Source organism: Mobula birostris, chromosome 1 (assembly GCF_030028105.1).
Source record: "Mobula birostris isolate sMobBir1 chromosome 1, sMobBir1.hap1, whole genome shotgun sequence".
Lineage (NCBI taxonomy): Eukaryota > Metazoa > Chordata > Chondrichthyes > Myliobatiformes > Myliobatidae > Mobula > Mobula birostris.
The window spans coordinates 158,447,317-158,467,524 of NC_092370.1; the positions used below are offsets into that span (position 1 = coordinate 158,447,317).

The following is a 20,208-nucleotide window of genomic DNA, read 5'->3' on the forward strand; positions in this document are numbered from 1 at the left end:
TAATACTGCCTGCATTTTCCTAACTATATAACTTGTACAACTATATATAACTATATAACTGCCTCTCTTCTGCACTGAACCAATGTCTGAGCCAACATTTAAGGAAATATTATTAATAACAAAATTAAAAAGGAGTGGGCTACACAGACTCCCCTGTGGAGTCCCATTCTCTATCTCATACTCCTTACAGAACTTCTACCCTTCTATCCCATAAAAAATCTTGAATCCAATTGAACATTCTACTAACTATTCCCATCTTTTCTAGTTAAGCAGCAACCCTGTTTCTAAACTTTGGACAGTGACAGGTTTTTCAACTACATGATGCAGCACAGGTGAATCCATTCACTGTGGCTTAAGCATTGAAATGGCCAGGAGTGAAAATGAAACAATTTCGCTGCTTCAACAAGTTAGAAACTATGAGGAATTTGAAGGTATCAACAATCATCTTGAATGTGACAATGAAATAAAGATTTGGAGGGGTCAGTCATCAAAAGTATTGGATGAAGGCAGTCCATTATGTATACTAGGTGTCTGCGCAGATTTTATTCATTTACAGTCAGTCAAAAGAACACGGCAGCATACACTGGATGAATTCCTCTGTTGATGACTATTAGGAACTAATGCACAGTTTTATAGTACTGTACAATCAGAATCAGGTTTAATATCACTAACATATGTTGTGAAATTTGTAGCTTTGTGGCAACAGTATATTGCAATATACAGTAATAAAAAGTATAAAATACAGTAAGAGGTACATATAAAAATAAATAAAATAAGTGGTGCAAAAAGAGAGGGAAAATACTGAAGAATTGTTCATGGGTTCATTGTCCATTCATAAATCAGACGGCAGAGGGGAATAAGCTGTTCTTGAAATGTTAAGTGTGTGTCTTCAGGCTCCTGTACTTCCTCCTTGATGGCAGGAATGAGAAGAGGATGTGCCCTGGGTGATGGAAGTCCTTAATGATGGATGCTGCCTTTTTGAGGCATTGCCTTATGAAGGTTTCTGGATGCTGGGGAGACTAATGCCTATGATGGAGCTGGATGAGTTTACAACTTTCTGCAGCTTTTTCTGACTCTGTGCAATAGCCCCTCCATACCAGACAGTGATGCAACCAGTTAGAATGCTCTCCACGGTACACCTGTAGAAATCTGTAAGTGAGGCAGACTTACGATGGTGCTCAAGAATGACTCCTTCAAGTTCATCTACAAAATCAGCTTAATTTCTACCTATGATGTCTCTCTTTTTCATTTTTAGGGTGGATGGAGTTCTGTTGAAGACCCTAACCTGGAGTTACATTCAGACTTCGGTTCTTTGCAATGGTGGGACTGCAGGGATTCATGACCAGCCGCTTTCTGAAATCCCAAGGGTTCAGCCTAGAAGTCGAGTGTGCCTTCAGGGTTCTGAGGTTTCGCGGCCCTGTGGATGGGCTGACTCTAAGCTGGAGCCAACAACTGAAGCATCACAGGACAGAACGGAACATCAGGAAAAGTGGATTGGCAGTTGGAGGCTCTGTACTCAGTGAATTGTGCTCCGTCTCTCTTTAGTGGGGGAGAGTGCTGCTGATTCTCTGGCCAGAGAACTCGGAAAAACAAGACATTTTACAAGACTCGGATAGACATTTTACACTGTAAATCAGCGAGCTGTTTTTCTATGTCTCCCCTCTTGCTGTAAGAGGGGACAGCTCTTTTTCCCTTTATTAAGGGGGGAAGGGAGGGAGAGGAAGAGACAGAGACAGACAGAGACACAGACACACTGTGGTACGTCAAATTGTTGGGTGAATTATTAGTTTAGTACTGCAGATCACGGTCTTTAATGGGGCCTTTGCTACTGCACACTTGGTGGGTGGAGGGTACTGATGCATTTTTGTGGAAGTGGGGAGGGTGATTACTTTGCTGCTTGCTGTTAATGTATTGACTCCAGAGTGGAATGGGAGGGCTTTGGGGTTCTAACATTTTGACTGTCAATCATTCTTTGGGACACTCTTCTGTTTCCATGCATGTCCGTAAAGAACAAGAAATTCAGGATGTATATTGCATACATTTAGACCATAAGACCATAAAACATAAGAACATAATTAGGCCATTTGGCCCATCGAGTCTGCCCCACCATTCAACCATGTCTGTTCCTTTTTTCCCCTTCTCACCCGCACTCTCTGGCCTTCTCCCCGTAACCTTTGATGCCGTGCCCAATCAAGAACCTATCAAGCTCTGCCTTAAAATACTCCCAACGACCTGGCATCCACTGCTGCCTGTGGTAACAAATTCCACAAATTCACCACCCTCTGGCTAAAGAAATTTTTCTGCATCTCTGTTTTAAATGGACACCCCTCTATCCTGAGGCTGTGCCCTCTTGTCCTAGACTCCCCCACCATGAGAAACATCTTTTCCACATCTGCTCTGTCTAGGCCTTTCAATATTTGAATGGTTTCAATGAGATCCCCTTTCATCCCTCTGAATTCCAGTGGGTACAGACCCAAAGCTATCAAGCGCTCCTTGTATGATAACCCTTTCATTCCCAGAATCATCCTTGTGAACCACCTCTGAACATTCTCTAATGCCAGCACATCTTTTCTTTGATGAAAAGTCTAAAACTGTTCACAATACTTAAGGTGAGGCTTCACCAGTGCCTTATAAAGCCTCAGCATCACATCCCTGCCTCTGCATTCTAGACCTCTTGAAATGAATGCTAACAATGCTCTAACCATGCCAGTAACTTTCCTGTAATACCATGGGCTCTTAACTCGGTAAGCAGCCGAGTGGCTCCTTGTCAAAGGCCTTCTGGAAGTTCAAATATACAGGTCGACCTTCACTAATCCGACACCATTGGGACCTGAGGAGTGCCAGATTAGTGAAAATGCCAAATTACAGAAGGATCACATTAAGCATGATCAGTGCCGGATTATCAAAGGAACCAGATTACAGGTAGTCGGACTAGTGAAGGTCGACCTGTAGAAACATCCACTGCATCCCCTTTATCTATCCTTCTTGTAATCTCCTCAACAAATTCCAACAGGTTCATCAGGTAAGATTTTCCCTTATGGAAACATTGCTGACTTTGTCCTATCTTGTCCTGTGTCACCAAGTACTCCATAACTACATCCTTAACAATTGACCCCAACATCTTCCCAATCATTGAAGTCAGGTTAACTGGTCTATAATTTCCTTTCTGCTGCCTTCCTCCTTTTTTAAAAAGTGGAGAGACATTTGTAATCTTCTATTTCTCTGGCACCATGTCACAGACCAATGACTTTTGAGAGATCATTACTAATGCCTCCACAATTTCTATCACTATCTCTTTCAGAACCCTAGGGTGCAGTTCATCTGTGATATATGTACCCTTAGGTCTTTCAGCTTTTTAAGCACCTTCTTCCTTGTAATAGCAGCTGCACTCACTTCTCTTCCCTCACACCCTTCAACATCTGGCACACTGCTAGTGTCTTCCACAGTGAAGACAGATGTAAAATAGTCACTTAGTTCATCTGCCATCTCCTTGTCCCTTGTTATTATTTCCCGGCCTCATTTTCTAGCAGTCCTATATCCACTCTCATCTTTCTTTTATTCTTTACATTCTTGAAAAAGCTTTTACTATCCACTTTGATATAGTTAGCTTGCTTTCATATTTCATATTTTACTCCTAATGATTCGTTTAGTTGCTCTCTGTAGGTCAGGGGTCGGCAACTTTTTTGCCTCTGTGGTCTGGATCGCATATTAATGAGCGGACGGTGGGCCAGGTAACTGCCATAAGAAACTTGAAATATGGGAATTATCTATTTAAATACACCTGGTTATGTTTTACCTCAAATTAATGAATAACACATACTAGAAAATCACTTGTGCTTAACCCAAGGATGCCAATTGGTAATCAAAGAACTCAGTTTAGTTTTTCTGTCCCACCATTGCTGGTGCCCCATCTGTTGTGATGCCAGTTAGCTTTGACACATTAAGTTTCATTTCTGACATCATTTTCAGCAAAGCTTCAAAATTGTCTGCTCCAGTAACCGTGTCCTTCTTAGGAATTAATTGAATAAACTCCTCAAAAATTTGAAAAGTTGAGGTCACTCCTCGCACAAACACCGCAAATTGAGCAGTGTCTCTCAAGTCTGTACTCTCATCAAGCGCAATTGAAAAAAAAATGCAATTCATTGCAGGCATGCCTTAAACAACTTCCAACATCTGCTGACATTTCTTCAACTCGCTGTGTGATCGTTCTTGCTGACAGGCTGATAGATGCAAATAAAGATTTCTTTTCAGGACAAACAATATCCACCACTGCCAGTAAACATTCTTTGACAAACTCTCTGTTTGTAAAAGGCTTCATCTTTTCTGCAATACGTTTTGAGACTTCGTAGCTGGCACAAGGATTCAACATCTTCCAATCCTATGTCACATCTTTCTACTGATTTGATACCATTCTTTACCAGCAGATCCACGCCACCCACACCCCCCCCCCCCGCCTACCTTCTTACCCCTCCAATACAATGTGTAACCTTGGACAGTCAGCTCCCACTACAACCATCCTTCAGCAACAAATCAGTGATGGCCATAATATCATACCTGACAATCTGTAATAGTGCAACAAGATCATCCACCTTATTTCTTACACTCCATGCTTTGAGATGTAGCATGTTGAATACTGTATTTGCTACTCTTTTTGATTCTGCATCCATAATGCACTGATTTTCACTCTGCTGGCTGCAATTTTGTCCTATCATCTGCCTGCCCTTCTTGACTGCCTGATTGCATGTTATCTTTGCTCTTTTACCATCCATCCTACTCTGAGTCCCTTCACTCAGGTTCCCAACCCCCTGCCAAATTAGTTTAAACCCTCCCCAGCAGCTCTAACAAACCTGCTTGGGTTCAGGTGCAACCCGTCACTTTTGAACAGGTCATACCTCTCCCAGAAGAGATCCCAATGATCCAACAACCTGAAGCCCTGCACCCTACACCAACTCCCCAACCACACATTAATCTGCCACATCAGCCTGTTTCTACCCTTACTGGTATGTTGCACAGGCAGCATCCAGAAATCACTACCCTGGAGGTCCTGCTTCTCAGCTTTCTGCCTAGCTCTCTAATATTTTTCTGATATTAAATGGAACTATTGAACTATTTGCAAGTGTCTTTGATGACATACTAATTCTCCTCAAACTCGTAATGAAATGTAGTCACTGTTGTGCCTTCTTTGTAATTGCATCAATACGTTCGGCCCAGGATAGATCCTTAGAGATACTGACACCCAGAAACTTGAAACTGCTCACTCTTCCCACTTCTGATCCCTTGATGAGGACTGGTGTATGCACCCTCGACTTACCCTTCCTGAAGTCCACGATTAATTCCTTGGTTTTACTGATATTGAGTGCAAGGCTGCTACTGTGATACCACTCAACCAGCTGATCTATCTCGCTGCTGTATGCTTCCTTGTCACCATCTGAAATTTTGCTAACAATAATTGTATCATTGGCAAATTTATAGATGGTGTTTGAGCTGTGCCTAGCCGCGCTGTCTTGAGTACAGAGTGAGTAGAGCAGTGTGGTAAGCATCATCGAGGTGTGCCAGTATTGACTGCCGGCGAGAAGAAGATATTATTTTTAATCTACACAGACTGTGGTCTCCTGGTGAGGAAGTCAAGGGAAGTTGCAGAGGGAAGTACAGAAGCACAGGTTTTGTAGCTTTTTGATTAGAACTGGGGGTATGGTTGTCTTTAACACTGACCTGTAGTCAATAAACAGCATCCAGATGCAGGTATTACTATTGCCCAGGTGATCCAAGGCCGAGTGGAGAGCCAGTAACATTGCATCCACTGTAGATCTATTGTGGTGATAGGCAAATTGTAGCGGGTCCAGGTCCTTGATTCTAGCCATGACCAATCTCTCAAAGTACTTTATCACAGAAGATGTGAGTGCCACTGGGCAACAGTCATTCAGGCAGCATACCCTGCTCTTCTTGGTATGATCATCACCCTTTTGAAGCAGATGGCAACCTCCCACTGAGAGATTGAGAGATTGAATCTGTCCTTGAACACTCCTGCCTGTTGGTTGGCACAGGTTTTCAGAGCCCTTGTGAAGGTTCATACTCTTGACAGGTGTTCTGATGTCAGCCTTCGAGACAGAGATCACAGGGTTACCGGATGCTGCAGGGATTCACATAGATGTGGTTTGATTCTCCCTTTCAAATCATGCATAATGGGCATTCAGCTCAACTGGGAGTGAAGCATCACTGCCATTTATGATGTTAAGTCTTGTGAGAAATAATGGCTTGCAAACTCTACCAAAGCTGAGATGCATCCAATTCCATCTCTAACCTCAATCGGAATTGTTTTACTGCTCTTAACAAAGCCTTCAGTAGGTCACACCTCGACTTCTTGTATGGTTCTGGACCACTGATCTTGAATACCACAGATCTAGCCTCAGCAGTCGACGAATCTCCTGGTTCATCCACGGCTTTTGATTTGGGTGTGACTGATATGTTCTTGAAGGCATACTGTCATCCACACACATTTTGATGAAGTTAGTGTCAACTGTGGCATATTCATTCCGGCTCAAAGATGAATTCCTGAATATTGCCCAGTCCACTGACTCAAAGCGGTCCTGTAAATGCTCCTCTGCTTCCCTTAACCATACCTTCTTGGTCCTCACCAGTGGGCGGCAGTCTTTATCACTGCCTATACACTGGGAGAATATGTACAGACAGGTGATCGAACTTTCCACAGTGTGGGCGTGGGGTGGGATGGTAAGCATTCTTGATGGTGGTGTAACAGTGGTCAAGTGTCTTGGCTCCCCTGGTCCCACAGGTGATATGTTGGTCATAGTTGTTCAGAAACTTCTTTAAGCTGGCCTTATTGAAATCCCCCACAATAATAGGGAAGGCAACAGGGTGCCCTGTTTTGTACCTGTTCATTACCGAGTTTAGCTCCTCCAGACCCTGCCTGATGTTGCCCTAAGGTGGAACGTACACCCCCACCAGGATGATGGCAGAAAAAAAGGACAATATTTGATCACTAGATGTTCCAGTTTGGGTGAGCAGCACTGAGACAGACTGTGCATTGCAAAATGTCAATTATAAAGCATATTCCATCTGAGAAGAAAGACTGGGCTATTCTGCCTTTACAGTGAATGGTGAAGCCATCAAGCTACAGCATTGTGTCCAAAATGGCAGGTATAACCAGATTTCTGTGAAGCAAAGTACACAGCAATCCCTGATGTCTCTCTGGTACTGCAATCTTGCTTTGAGGTCTTCAGTTTTATTTTTCAGAGACTGTACATTCACCAGTAGGATAGTCAGGAGTGGGGGGTCTAAAGTCTCTGTGTTTCAATCTTACTTGCAGCACAGCACACGATCCAAGCTTTCTCTTTCTTAAAAGGAAACTGCACATGACCTGAGTCTGTAATCCGGGATCCGTATCGATAGGTTATTTAAATGTCTTATGATGATGTTGCTTACTGAAGAACCCATGGCTGTGACTATGGATTTTAGGTGTAATATTTCTGAAGGGGAATATTTGATGATTCCCATCACAGCTGCAAGAAGTAAGTCACCCCTTATCAGCACCAACTTTCTAAAATAGTAGTAGTATTGGTAGTGTTCTAATTTGTTCTGCATTTCATTTAAATACATAATTTGTTGCTCAGTTAAATGATTGTTTGTCTTTGCTGTTTTTAACTATTTCCATGAAACTTCAGCTAGTTGGAGCAGCTGCTTAATTTGCTAAAATGTACTAGTCCAGATGTGTCCCACTGTATTTTACAATAATGCAGTGCCGTATTAAGTACTGAATATCCTCCATTTGTAGACAGTTTCTCTTACAGTGGACTGATGAACACTCAGGTCTTTGGAAATGTTTTTGTAGCCTTTTCCAGCTTCATACATCTCTACAATTCTTCTAAGGTCCTCTGAAAGTTGTTTTAATCAAGGCAATGGTGCACATAAACAGATCTTTCTTGAGAAGAGCAGGCTCTGGCAGTAACCTGACTTGCTCTTTTTATAGGGCAGGGCACCTCTACAACCTACACCTCCAATCTCAGCTCATTGATTGGAACACCTGACTCCAAATAGCTTTTGTAGAAGGCATTACCCCAGAGGTTCACATGCTTTTTGAACCTGGACTGTGGTTGTTTGAATGGTGTACTCAGTATTGATGGGAAGAAGTGTGATTGTGTCATCTTAACATGTCCGTTGTGGTATGGATGAGGATCAGACCACATTTGTGAGTAGTTGATGCAGAGGACCAGGTGATTGCAGGGGTTCACAGGAGTTTTCTTGCAACTGTATATATTAAGAAAGTTAAATTAAATAAGTATTGCAAAAAGAGGAAAAAACAGAGTGAGGTTGTGTTCATGCACAACCACTCAGAAACCTGATGGCAGAGGGAAAGAAGCTATTCCTGGATCATTGATTGTGTGTGTCTTCAGGTTCCTGTATCCCCTCCATGATAGTAGCAATGAAAAGAGGGCATGTTCTGGGTGGAGGGAGTCCTTAATAATGAACACCACCTTTTTGAAGCATTGCTTCTTGAAGATGTCCTGGATGCTGTGGAGGCTAGTACCCATGATGAAGCTGACTGAGTTTACAGATTTTGCACATTTGTGCATTTTCCCCATGACCCCTTGGCTTTCCTCCAGGTGCTCTGGTTTCCGCTCACATTCCAAAGACAAATGGGTCGGTAGATTAATTGGTCACATGGGTCTAACTGGGTGGCACCCTGTCTCTTTAAACATAGATCAGGCACAGTTCAGGCAGGTACAGAGAAAGCTCCATTGGGGCTACTCCTTCACAATATAAAGTAGATACAACAGAGGTTAGACAGAGTAAAGTTCTCTGTACCCAAGATATGTACAGCACAGATTATGTCCATGGTTAAAATTCCACACTGCTCCCAAAGCGTGCTCAGAGAATAATTCCTGCTATCTCATGGTAACATATCTCCCCTTTCTTACCAGCCGTTCTTTGAACTGGTGAGCAAAATGATCAATGGCAGTGATTATGGTAGTGGATACTAACAAGACAAAATTTTCTCCTTACTTTCTCATCTTCTTGTAGTAGTGGACAGATTTCCTTTGTCTCATCCATCAAACACATTTCTTTCACAGCATATCCACTGACACAGTATGCATCGTATCCCACACCAATCAGCAGTGAACAGAGTAAGGTGCTGAAGTCAAAGCAGTTTCCTTTTTGATGTTTCAGGACAGTGGTTGGAGAAAACAAATAATCTGGCTGTTAGAAACGGTAAATAGAAAAAGATTCATTTAAAAGTCAAAATGAAATAACTAAGTTGAAATGCCAAGGTACAATGAAATTTAACTAAGTTTAAATTAAGCCTTGACTTAAACACAGTGAAACCAACAGTATAGCATTCTGCAAAATAAATGCCAGACTCAGACCGCAGTGATTTTTTCTATTTTTTCATTATGAATCTCAGCAAAAGCCAAATTATAGACTAACTAGAGGTAATATAACACAAATATTATCTACTTTGCTTATACTTGTAGCACTTCCTAAATTATAAGAAAGAACTAATATTTTTCATAACTCCAAGATGTTTCAAAGTGCCATGAAAGCACAAATCCATAAGCACACTGGAAATAGGAGCAGGTATAGGCCATGCATTTCCTCAGAACAGACCACCATACAGTAAGCTCATGAAGGATCTAACAGTTTGGCCTCAACTCCACTTTCCTGCTTAATTCCCACTATTGCTGATTTTCCCTGTCATCCACAAAGCAGTTCGAGCTGCTGAAGTACAATGTCCATTGAGGTTATGGCTCAGGCTTAATTGTTTTTTAGGTTCATAGGAATGATTTTGGAGACAGAACAGGGGGTTAGGAATCAGGTTAGCGTTTAGGTCTGGAGATGTCGGAGTGTTAGAGGTCAGGCTGGAGTTCAGGTTGCAGAGCTCTGCATTCGAAGGCCAGCGATCCCCATGTTTAGATGTCAGGTTGGCAAGCGCTGCGGATGAAAGCCAGTGAGAACGAGGGTTGACAACTGCGCCCCCCTCCCCCCAGTTAGTAAGCTCCCCTAGGTCAGTGGGTCCTGTGGACAGAAGGCACAAAGGCTGATGATCCCTTGGGTTGATGAAATGGCAAGTCTGGTATTCAGGGTCCCATGATCAGCAAGTCCTGGGATCAATTACCAAAAAATCAAAGCCCAAAGGATGAAGACAGAAGTTAGCAAGTCCGGAAGCCAAGCCAAAGCCTGATGGCTGAAGTCCTGGGTCTGTGAGTCTGTGAACCCACTGGGGAAGTCAGAAGCCCAATGTCCGCGTGTCTGTGAATTGGCTGGAAGTGGATATTCTTGGAGTTTGAAGCCTATCTCTGCATGTGACTGGAAGGGAGGAAATGAGCTTCTTTTGCTATTTGTTCATTTCCATTGATGTTGCCAGACCTGCAGAGTTCCTCCAGCATTTTCTGTGTGTTGCTTTGGATTTCCAACATCTGTAGAACTTCTTGTGTTTATGTTTTGCAGTTGCTGCTTGTGTTGTTCTGCTGAGTACTGCGGGAATACTTATATTGGCACCGGAATGTGTGGCAATACCTGTGGGCTGCCCCCAGCATATCCTTGGGTTTTGTTGGTCGTTAACACAAACAACACATTTCTCTGGATGTTTTGATGTATGTGATAATGAATCTGAACCTGAATCTACCTCAGCCTCAAGTATACCTGGCGACACATCAGCAGTCTTTTGGTTTGAGAAAAAAAAATCATGCCTTTCTTACTTAGGTACCAAATGAAATACTTTAGAGCTATGTTCAAACCTTCATAAACAGCAACAATTACATATTGAATTAATCAATTTCATATTAAGAAGCCTTTCCTGCTTGTATCAGAACAGGCCTGTTTTTCTCAGTTTTTCACAGGTGTTGCCTCCCTACTTGGTATTTCCAGCACTTTTTTTTCCCCTCAGAGTTCCTGCACTTGAATATACCAGCAATTATTTTCTCTCCTAATACTCCTTCTGCAGACAAGTCAGCTGTGATTAAAAAGCTGTTAATCCCATCCACCCTATCAGCCTCCGCGTCCAGCACATAATTCTCCATAACTTTCGCCGTCTCCGTCGGAATCCCTCAACCAAGCATATCTTTCCTTAACCACCCCCCCCCCCAGCTTTACGCTTTCCATAGGGATCGTTCTCTACGCGACTCCCTTGTCTATTCGTCCCTCCCCAATGATCTCCCTCCTGGAACTTATCCTTGCAAGTGGAGTAAGTGCCACACCTACCCCTACACCTCCTTCCTCACTACCATTCAGGGATCCAAACAGTCCTCATAGGTGATGCGGCACTTCACCTGTAAATCTGTTGAGGTCATCCACTGTACTCAGTGCTCCCATTGTGGCCTCCTGTATATTGGTGAGACCTGACATAAACTGGGAGACTGTTTTGCTGAGCACCTATGTTCCATCCGCCAGAAAATGTGGGATCTCCCTGTGGCCACCTATTTCAATTCTACTTTCCATTTCCATTCTGACACGTCAGTTCATGGCCTCCTCTGCTGTTGTGATGAGGCCACACTCAGGATGGAGGAGCAATACCTCATACTCTGTCTTGGTAACCTCCAGTCTGATGGCAGGAACACTGATTTCTCGAACTTCTGGTAAATGCACCCCACCCTAAGCTTCTCCTTCACCATTCCCTATTCCCATTTTCCTCTCTCACCTTATCTCCTTAGCTGCCCATCACCTTCCTCTAGTGCTCCTCCCACTTCTCTTTCTTCCAAGGCCTTCTGTCCTCGCCTATCAGATTCCTCTTCTACAACCCTTTAACTCTTTCTCCAATTGACTTCCTAACTTTTTGCTTCACCACTCCCCCTCTCCTGGTTTCACCTTGTACTTCTGCCTCTCCTCTGCCCATTTTCTTACTCTGACTTCTAATCTCTTTTTTCCAGTCCTGATGAATGGTCTCAGCTTGAAATGTCAGCTATTAGCTCTTTTCCATAGATGCTGCCTGTCCTGCTGAGTTCCTCCAGCATTTTATCCTTGGGCTAAGTAGCCACGTCAATGAAATATTTAAGATATGTTATGAAAGAGACATGAGTGACCTTTTGCCCTGACTTCATTCAATCATTCTACCCCATGCTCTTGAAGTCTCCTGGAACATCAGTCCTATCATATGTCTATCACCAAAATTCTTGCTATTTTATTTATGTAAGGTTCACTTCCAAAGCTGAAAATTATTGGCCATCACCAACTTCCCTTAAACCATGACTTCCTACTTTAGAGGTTAGTTTAGAGTTAACTATGTTGCTGTGTTTCTGAGTAAAATAAAGGGAGGATGACAGATGCTCTTTTCAAACAGATGTTGGTAAACCTGAGAGGTGAAGACCCTTCTCCTTGACCGTTTATTGGTGAAGACCTATTTAGCTCACTCTTTTTGATCAAACTGCTCAGAACTCTCCCTCTAAATGGTAGAATCAATGAAAAGGGGTGAATCTAACTGTTAGAAACCTTGGAGCTGGAGTGACTAGACATTGTATTACTACTGTAATGCAAAATTACTCACCACATCTGTGACAGGATCTAATGAATCCACTATTAGAAAGTCAGAAACAAACTCTGCACACCCTTTCCAAGTGTATAGTTCCTTGTGGTTCGTTAAAGTAGGGCGAAGAGTGGTGCTAACAAACTTCTGTTGACAATTAAGAAAATTAATATTTTAGCATTGGTATCACCTCTTAATTAGAACAATAAATATCATTAGCACATACATAGGTTGGTTTACAATTTACATTATTTCAATTCTACTTCCCATTTCCATTCTGACATGTCAGTCCATGGCCTCCTTTACTGTCGTGATGCGGCCTCACTCAGGTTGGAGGAGCAACACCTCATATTCTGTCTCGGTAACCTCCAGCCTGATGGCATGAACATCGATTGTTTACCCTTTTCCATAGATTTTGCCTAGTCTGCTGATCTTCTCCAACATTTTGATCCATTATGACTCAGTCTACCCTTGGCCAGAGTGTCTGTTAACTCATGACAAAGTGTTCATTCCATAGCTGGCTAGAGTATTTGTTCTATCCTTGGACACAGCACTCCCATCTCACCTTGGCCAGAGTACTGTCTAGTCACGCAGGACCCCCAGTCTACCCATGACAAGACCTCATCAATCTCATCAGAAACAACATTTTTTTCCAGAAGAATAACCTCAAACTACCATGCACAGAGACTACATATTGCCAAGAGAGCCATTTTTGTCACTGACCAGGGAGCATAGTTCCACACCTTTCTGTCTGCTAGGAACATATTACCATGCCTTGCCAGAGAATTCATCCTGTGCATGAACTTAGAGCTAAATCCAGTCATAACCAAGAATTTTACCCAGAAAAATATACAAATTGATCTACATGCCACGTAATTAGGACTCTGCCTTCAGTGGCTAAGACCTCTGAAGCTGTATTCCATGTCTCTGCACAAACTTGCACTCCTCAGTTATATTGTAGCCACTACTTCCTCAGAAGTCTGCAGAGATCTGTCATGTCATCAAAAACCTTGGCAAACTTCTATAGATGTGTAGTGGAAAGTGTGCTGATTGGTCGCATTACGGCCTGCTATGGAAACACCAATGCCTTTGAACGGAAAATCCTACAAAAGGTAGTGGATTCAGCCCAATAAATCACAGGTAAAGCCCTCCCAACCATTGAGCACATCTACATGAAACGTTACCATAGAAAAGCAGCATCCATCATCAAAGATCCTCAGCACACAGGCCATGCTCTTTTCTTGATGTTGCCATCAGGTAGAAGATACAAGTACCTCAGGACTCACACCACCAGGTTCAAGAACAATTCCTACCCCTCAATCATCAAACTCTTGAACAAAAGGGGATAACTGCACTCATTCTATTTCTGGTGTGCCCACAACCAATGGACTCACTTTAAGGACTGTTTATCTTGTTATTTCATGTTATTTCATACTCGTTATTTATTGCTATTTATTTATATTTGCATTTGCACAATTTGTTGTTCATTGGTCCTGCTTACAGTTATTGTTCTATAGATTTGCTAAATATGTCCGCAGGAAGAAGAATCTCAGGGTTATATGCAGTGACATGTATGCACTCTGATAATAAATTTTACTTTGAACTTTGTACGTCCATTCGTTCCTCATAACTTTGTTGTAATTATATTCCAATGCAGCTCCCTGAATGAAAATGATCAAAGAGCAGATTCTCAAAACACTGTAAATAACTAAGAAATATAAATTAATAGCTAACTTCAACCCTTCTTTCAACCTGATCCCTTTACACATGATTCCTCTATACCCCAAAAATCCATCTATTTTGGCCTGATATGTACCAACATCCATTGTCCTCTGGATAGAGAATCTCTGACATTCATAACCCTGGGAGAAGAAATTCCTTATCTGAATTTTAAATGACAACCAATATCCAATAACAATGCTCCCTAGTTCTAGGTTTTCCTACTTCAGAGAAATATCCTAATAGCATCTTCTCCAAAATCACCCTTCAGAATCTTCTTTCCCTGTTTAAATGGATCTGTTTTATGATGAAGAGAATAGTACAATAAAGAAAGCATGAAAACATCACAAGAACACCACACCATTTTCTCTCCACCTTTTCTTTTTCCCAAGAATTAACATGGCAGTACCACATCTCTAACCTGTCCATTCTGATAAAAATCTTTAGCCTGTGCCTTTAACTTCAGGTTTGCACCTCAGAAGCTGCCAGTTATGGCTGAAGGGTTTCCCACATATCTTGTGTTGATCATCATCAGAGAACACATTCAGTGAGGGAATAATTCTTTAATCAGAAAAATACCTTTTGGACTATTATCAGAATGTTACAGAATAGCAAAGTTCTGACGCAACCACTTACTACCCAGAAAGGTTGAGAAATTAAGCTGGAAACATAATTTAATGATATGTTGCTTGTAAGGCAAAAAGGAAAAGAATTCACAGTCATTTAGTAGGAGGTGAGAGATCAGTAAGGGCTATTGTCCTGTGCTACTAGAGTCATAAGGTAATTAACTATGTTGCTCTGGGGATCGTTTTTACACATTTGGTAATCAGGAATTGCACTTCCAAAGGTAAATTTAAAACAAAGAGGAAATCATTCATGAAATTTTAATATATGGGAGATATTGAACATTGGATGGATTATAAAATTGACTCCCTTTTCCCACAAGATCTAGCTTGCTCATCCTTTTACTTTTCAAATTTTTGTTGTGCTTCTCCACTGCCAGGCTGGCAATGTGATTGTCCTGGTATCTCCAGGAATTGATGTTTAATCTCTGGAACACTACTGAGTTCAAGCCAGTAAAATAAAGTTATAGACACAATAAACTTGGAGCCTTTGTTAATATTTCTGAATGTAGTAAAAACAACTTATTTATCTACTGCCATGAACAAAATGCCCCAAAACACTTCATAGAAAACCAAGCTAGATGAAGGCAGATGTCCAAAAACATGTTCAAAAAAGTAGATTTTAAAGATTAGCTGAAAGAAGGAAAGATATATAGGTGTAGAGAAGATTATAGATAGAATTCAAGAATTTAGGGTTATGACAGCTGTAGACATGAACACCACTGGTGGAGAAAATAAATTAGCATATGCTCAAAACAGCTCTGAGAGAGGTTCAAAAGGTTCAAAGATTAATCTTATTATCAAAGTATACAACTCTGGAATTCTTCAATTCTACAGGTAGCCATGAAACCAAGAAAGAAAAGAAAGGCAACTCGATCATCAACCCCCAAATCCCACCTCCTTGGGAAAAAAATGAACAAAAATGGAACAGGCACATCAACCCCCAAATCCATCCCCCCCCCACAGAAAAACCAGGCAAAACAAATCAGGCACATCAACACCCAAATCCCCTTCCCCGCACAAAAAAAACAAACAAAAATGGAACAGGCACATCAACCCCCAAATTTCCCTCCTCCACAAAAAATGTGAGAAGATTGGGTGAACACAGAATATAAAAAGTATAAGCCTGAAAAACAGAGTCTATTGTCCAAAATCCAAATCCAAAACACAGTAAAAACCTGGATAATGCTCTCTGGGCCCAGACACAGCAGCAGGCTCTTCCCTCTCCGGTACAGGTCAAACGATCAAAAGACAGGCAGCCGGCGGTCACCCTCTGCACTTGCTCCGATGCTTCAAAATCCCTCATCACTTTAATCGGTGAACAATGGGAGCTTTAATCAGCAAAATGGAGCCAAGCATTGGCTCGTGCCCTGTCCTGCAGCTTGCCTGTTACGAGTTCTGCGCACGCTGCCTCTTGGAATCAAGGACTGAAGCCAACCAGTGTAAGTCTACAGATACAAGGATGATAGATGTAGTAAAACACAAAATGTTGGAGAAACTCAGCAAGTCAGGCAGTATCTACGGAAGGAAAGGTCCTGATGAAGGGTCTCGGCCCTGTTATTATCAGAGACTAAACGTCAACTATCTATTCCTCCCCATAAATGCGGCCTAACCTGCTGAGTTCCTCCAGCATTGTGTATGTGTTACTCTGGATTCCCAGCATCTGCAGAATCTCCTGTATAGATGATAGATGAGTGGGATTTGGTGGAAGTTTGGACAGTGGCAGCAGGGAATTTTCTTTGAGGTTTGATGCTGATGAATTGATTTAAAATTGTAAACAGATTGAATAGAGACTCACACAAGTTATTCCTCCTCACTATTTTCTGCAACAAATTACATCTGTTAATTGTCTGCCCACTCAACAATCCTTTCTAAGTCTACTTTCTCCTCATTGTTGACTACATTTTATCCACAAATTGAGAAGTGTTACCCACATGTCTGAGTAATACTTCAATAAAGGTCATCCTCAAGACCGACCCCTGGGGAACACATTAAAAACATGCAGGGTCTAAAGTGTCAACCATCTCTCTGCCTCCATAGCTGCCACCTGACCAGCTGAGTTGCTCCAGCAATTTATTTACTACAACTGTTTGCTCTTGTCCTTTAAGCCAATTTCCTAAATGCAATACTAGTGATCTTTTAATTTCAAATTATCAATTTTGTTAATCAGCCTATTGCATAAAACTCTATCAAACACCTCCATAAGATCCATGTAGACTATATTTAAAGAATGAAGCTTATTCACTCCATAAGATCCACGTAGACTATATTTAAAGAATGAAGCGTATTCCCTTCTGCAACCTTTTATAATATCTCATCAACATAATTCAGCTGTATAAAGTTGGCCCAACATATTTGCCTTTAGCGGATCCATGTCCGTTCATTTTTATTAACTCAAACTATTCCAAGTAATAATTAACATTCTGGCTGACAACAGTTTTGAAAAACATTTCCACAACCAGCATCAATCTGAAAGGTGTGTAGTTACCTGGCATGCCATTTCCTACCTTTTCAAACAAAGCGTTACACTTGCCATTCTCTGACATCTCCCCGAGGAAGATTGTAACAAGCTTGTTTCACATTTTACCACAATCTATGACTTGTACCTCTTCTTTATCAATTTTACTCCATTTAGTATTTCTGCTGTCTTCCCTCCTCATGAGATTGACAAGAATCCTCATTTTTAAATTTCTATTTTGCATTTTGGGTACCATTATCAAGGTAAAATAAAAGTCACAAGTTTCGGAGATGAAGCTGCAGTTGCCTGGGTGAACAAATGCTGTACATTTTGCATGTGGACTACATTGCAGTCAAGATCATTACAAGGTACTCATCAGGCTCTTAAACAAAAGGGAATAACTACATTCTTTTAAGGACTCTTTTAACTTGTTATTTCATGCTCATTATTTATTGCTATTTATTTATATCTGCATTTACAGTTTGTTGTCCATTGATCCTGTTTTACAGTTACTGTTCTATAGATTTGCTAAGTATGCTCACAGAAAAGGTACCTGTGGGTTGTATGTAGTGACATGTATGTACTCAGATAATAAATTTTACTTTGACTTTGACTTTTAGTATTCTAAGTATGGTTTCTGTATTTGCAAAAATCACCTTATTTCTTCCTAATTAGCCCCAGTTCTCCTCTTATTACCATTTACTATTTACTACATGCCTCCTGAATTCCTTTCATGTTAACTGTCATTCTCTTTGCAAACTCTCTACTTATTTTACTTTCATCTTCATTTCTCCACTCAGCTTGTTATATTCAGCTTAGTTCTCAATGGAATTACAGGTCCACAATCCCTTCCTTATCCAAAATTCTGAAATCCAAAAAGCTCCGAAAACCGAAGTTTTTTTCGCCGACAACTGACGTCACTCAGGTGTGACTGGGTAGCACTAACAGAGGCTGCCAAACGTCAGTTGTGGCTCAGTGCTCGTACTGGTTACACGTGCATTTGCTATTCGCTGATATTTTGTGTTCACTGTTGACTTTGTGTTTAATTTCACTGTGAAAATGTCAAAAAGAGCTGCAGATACCCCTATGGGTAACAATGAGAAAAAGAGAAGGAAGCATCTATCATTATCAATAATGCAGAAAGTGGAGTTATTGCAGAAGCTTGATCGTGGTGTGTCTGTGTGGCGTCTTACTGAAGAATATGGTGTTGGAACTACCACTGTATATGATTTAAAGAAACAGAAAGACAAGTTACTGAAGTTTTATAGTGACAGTGACGTTCTACATCTATTCCAATAAGTGTCATTTACCACGTGTTTGATTCAGTTCGTTTGAAGCTGCATATTTTTATAGAACAGTACAGCATGGTTCAGGCCCTTCGGCCCACAATGTTGTGCTGACCCTCAAAGCCTGCCTCACATATAACCCCCCAACTTAAATTCCTCCATATACCTGTCTAGTAGTCTCTTCAATTTCATTAGTGTATCTGCCTCCACCACTGACTCAGGCAGTGCATTCCTCGCACCAAGCACTCTCTGAGTAAAAAACTTCCTCTCATATCCCCCTTGAACTTCCCACCCCTTATCTTAAAGCCATGTCCTCTTGTATTGAGCAGTGGTGCCCTGGGGAAGAGGCGCTGGCTATCCACTCTATCTATTCCTCTTAATATCTTGTATACCTCTATCATGTCTCCTCTCATTCTCCTTCTCTCCAGAGAGTAAAGCCCTAGCTTCCTTAATCTCTGATCATAATGCATACTCTCTAAACCAGGCAGCATCCTAGTAAATCTCCTCTGTACCCTTTCCAATGCTTCCACATCCCTCCTATAGTGAGGCAACCAGAACTTCATGTTTCATCGAATTTTTTTTCTTGTCTTTATTCCCTAAACAATACAGTATAACAACTATTTACATAGCATTTACATTGTATTAGGTATTATAAGTAATCTAGAGATGATTTAAAGTATACGTGTTATATGGTTATATGGGAGGATGTGCGTAGGTCCAGAGCTCCACTGGGCCCTAAAGTCCTCCGCACTGATACAGGTTAAATAAGGGACTTGTGCATACGTGTTTTTTGGTATCCACGGGGTGTCCCGGAACCAATAAGGAGGGATTCTGAAATCTGAAATGCAACTGGCCCCAAGAATTTCAGATAAGGGATTGTGGACCTGTATTCACTTGGCATTATTTTTAACAGTATTTCAGTCTCCCACTTTGTCATCCATCAGGCTCTATCCAAATCGCTTCTATTCCTGACCTTTGAAGGATATCCCCTCTTTCAAGCACTATAGTATCCGTTTTAATTGGAACTGACCCCACACCATTTTTTATTTCCTTTTGCTATCTTTATTGCTACTTTGTATCCTGGAATACTAAGTGCATGATACTGATATTATTTTTGAACAGTGTTTCAGTTATTGCAATTATATCATAATCTAAAATAACTACTGTATCTTATTAAACTAAAGAACGATATTTCTGTGTTGATGTTCACACCTTCCAAATTTTGGGATTCCTTGTAGTCATTGGTTAGTTATTAGCCTCATCCTGTTGTAGTCTCCCTTGTTCAAGCATAATACACTAGTTTTAGATCTAACTATTTCATCCTCCATCTGAATGCGAATTTCAATCATACTATGATCACTTTTTCCAAGAGGATCCTGGACTACAAGATCGTTAATCTTACCCGTCTCATTGCACAGGACTAGATCTAAGATAGTATTTTCCCTTGTAGGTTCACTAACACGCTGCTCAAGAAAGCCATCACAGATGCATTCTATGAAGTCCTCAAGACTTCCTTGACCAACCTGATTCACCCAATCTACGTGGAAGTTAAAATCCCCCATGACAACTGCCGTTCCGTTCTTACAAGCCTCAGTTATTTCTTGGTTAATCGCCTCTGCCACTGCAATATTTTTATTAGGCAGCCGATAG

General features: G+C 41.3%; 1 protein-coding gene across 1 annotated transcript in view; it reads right to left on the reverse strand.

Moving 5' to 3' along the window:
• ccdc135 (coiled-coil domain containing 135) overlaps positions 1-20,208 on the reverse strand; it is a 99,065-nt gene that overhangs the window by 56,596 nt on the left and 22,261 nt on the right. The window contains exons 4-5 of the mRNA XM_072264897.1: positions 12,494-12,619; positions 9,019-9,213 (exon numbers count right to left, since the gene is read on the reverse strand). Of these exons, the coding sequence (XP_072120998.1) occupies positions 9,019-9,213; positions 12,494-12,619 (321 nt within the window). The remainder of the gene's footprint in view (positions 1-9,018; positions 9,214-12,493; positions 12,620-20,208) is intronic.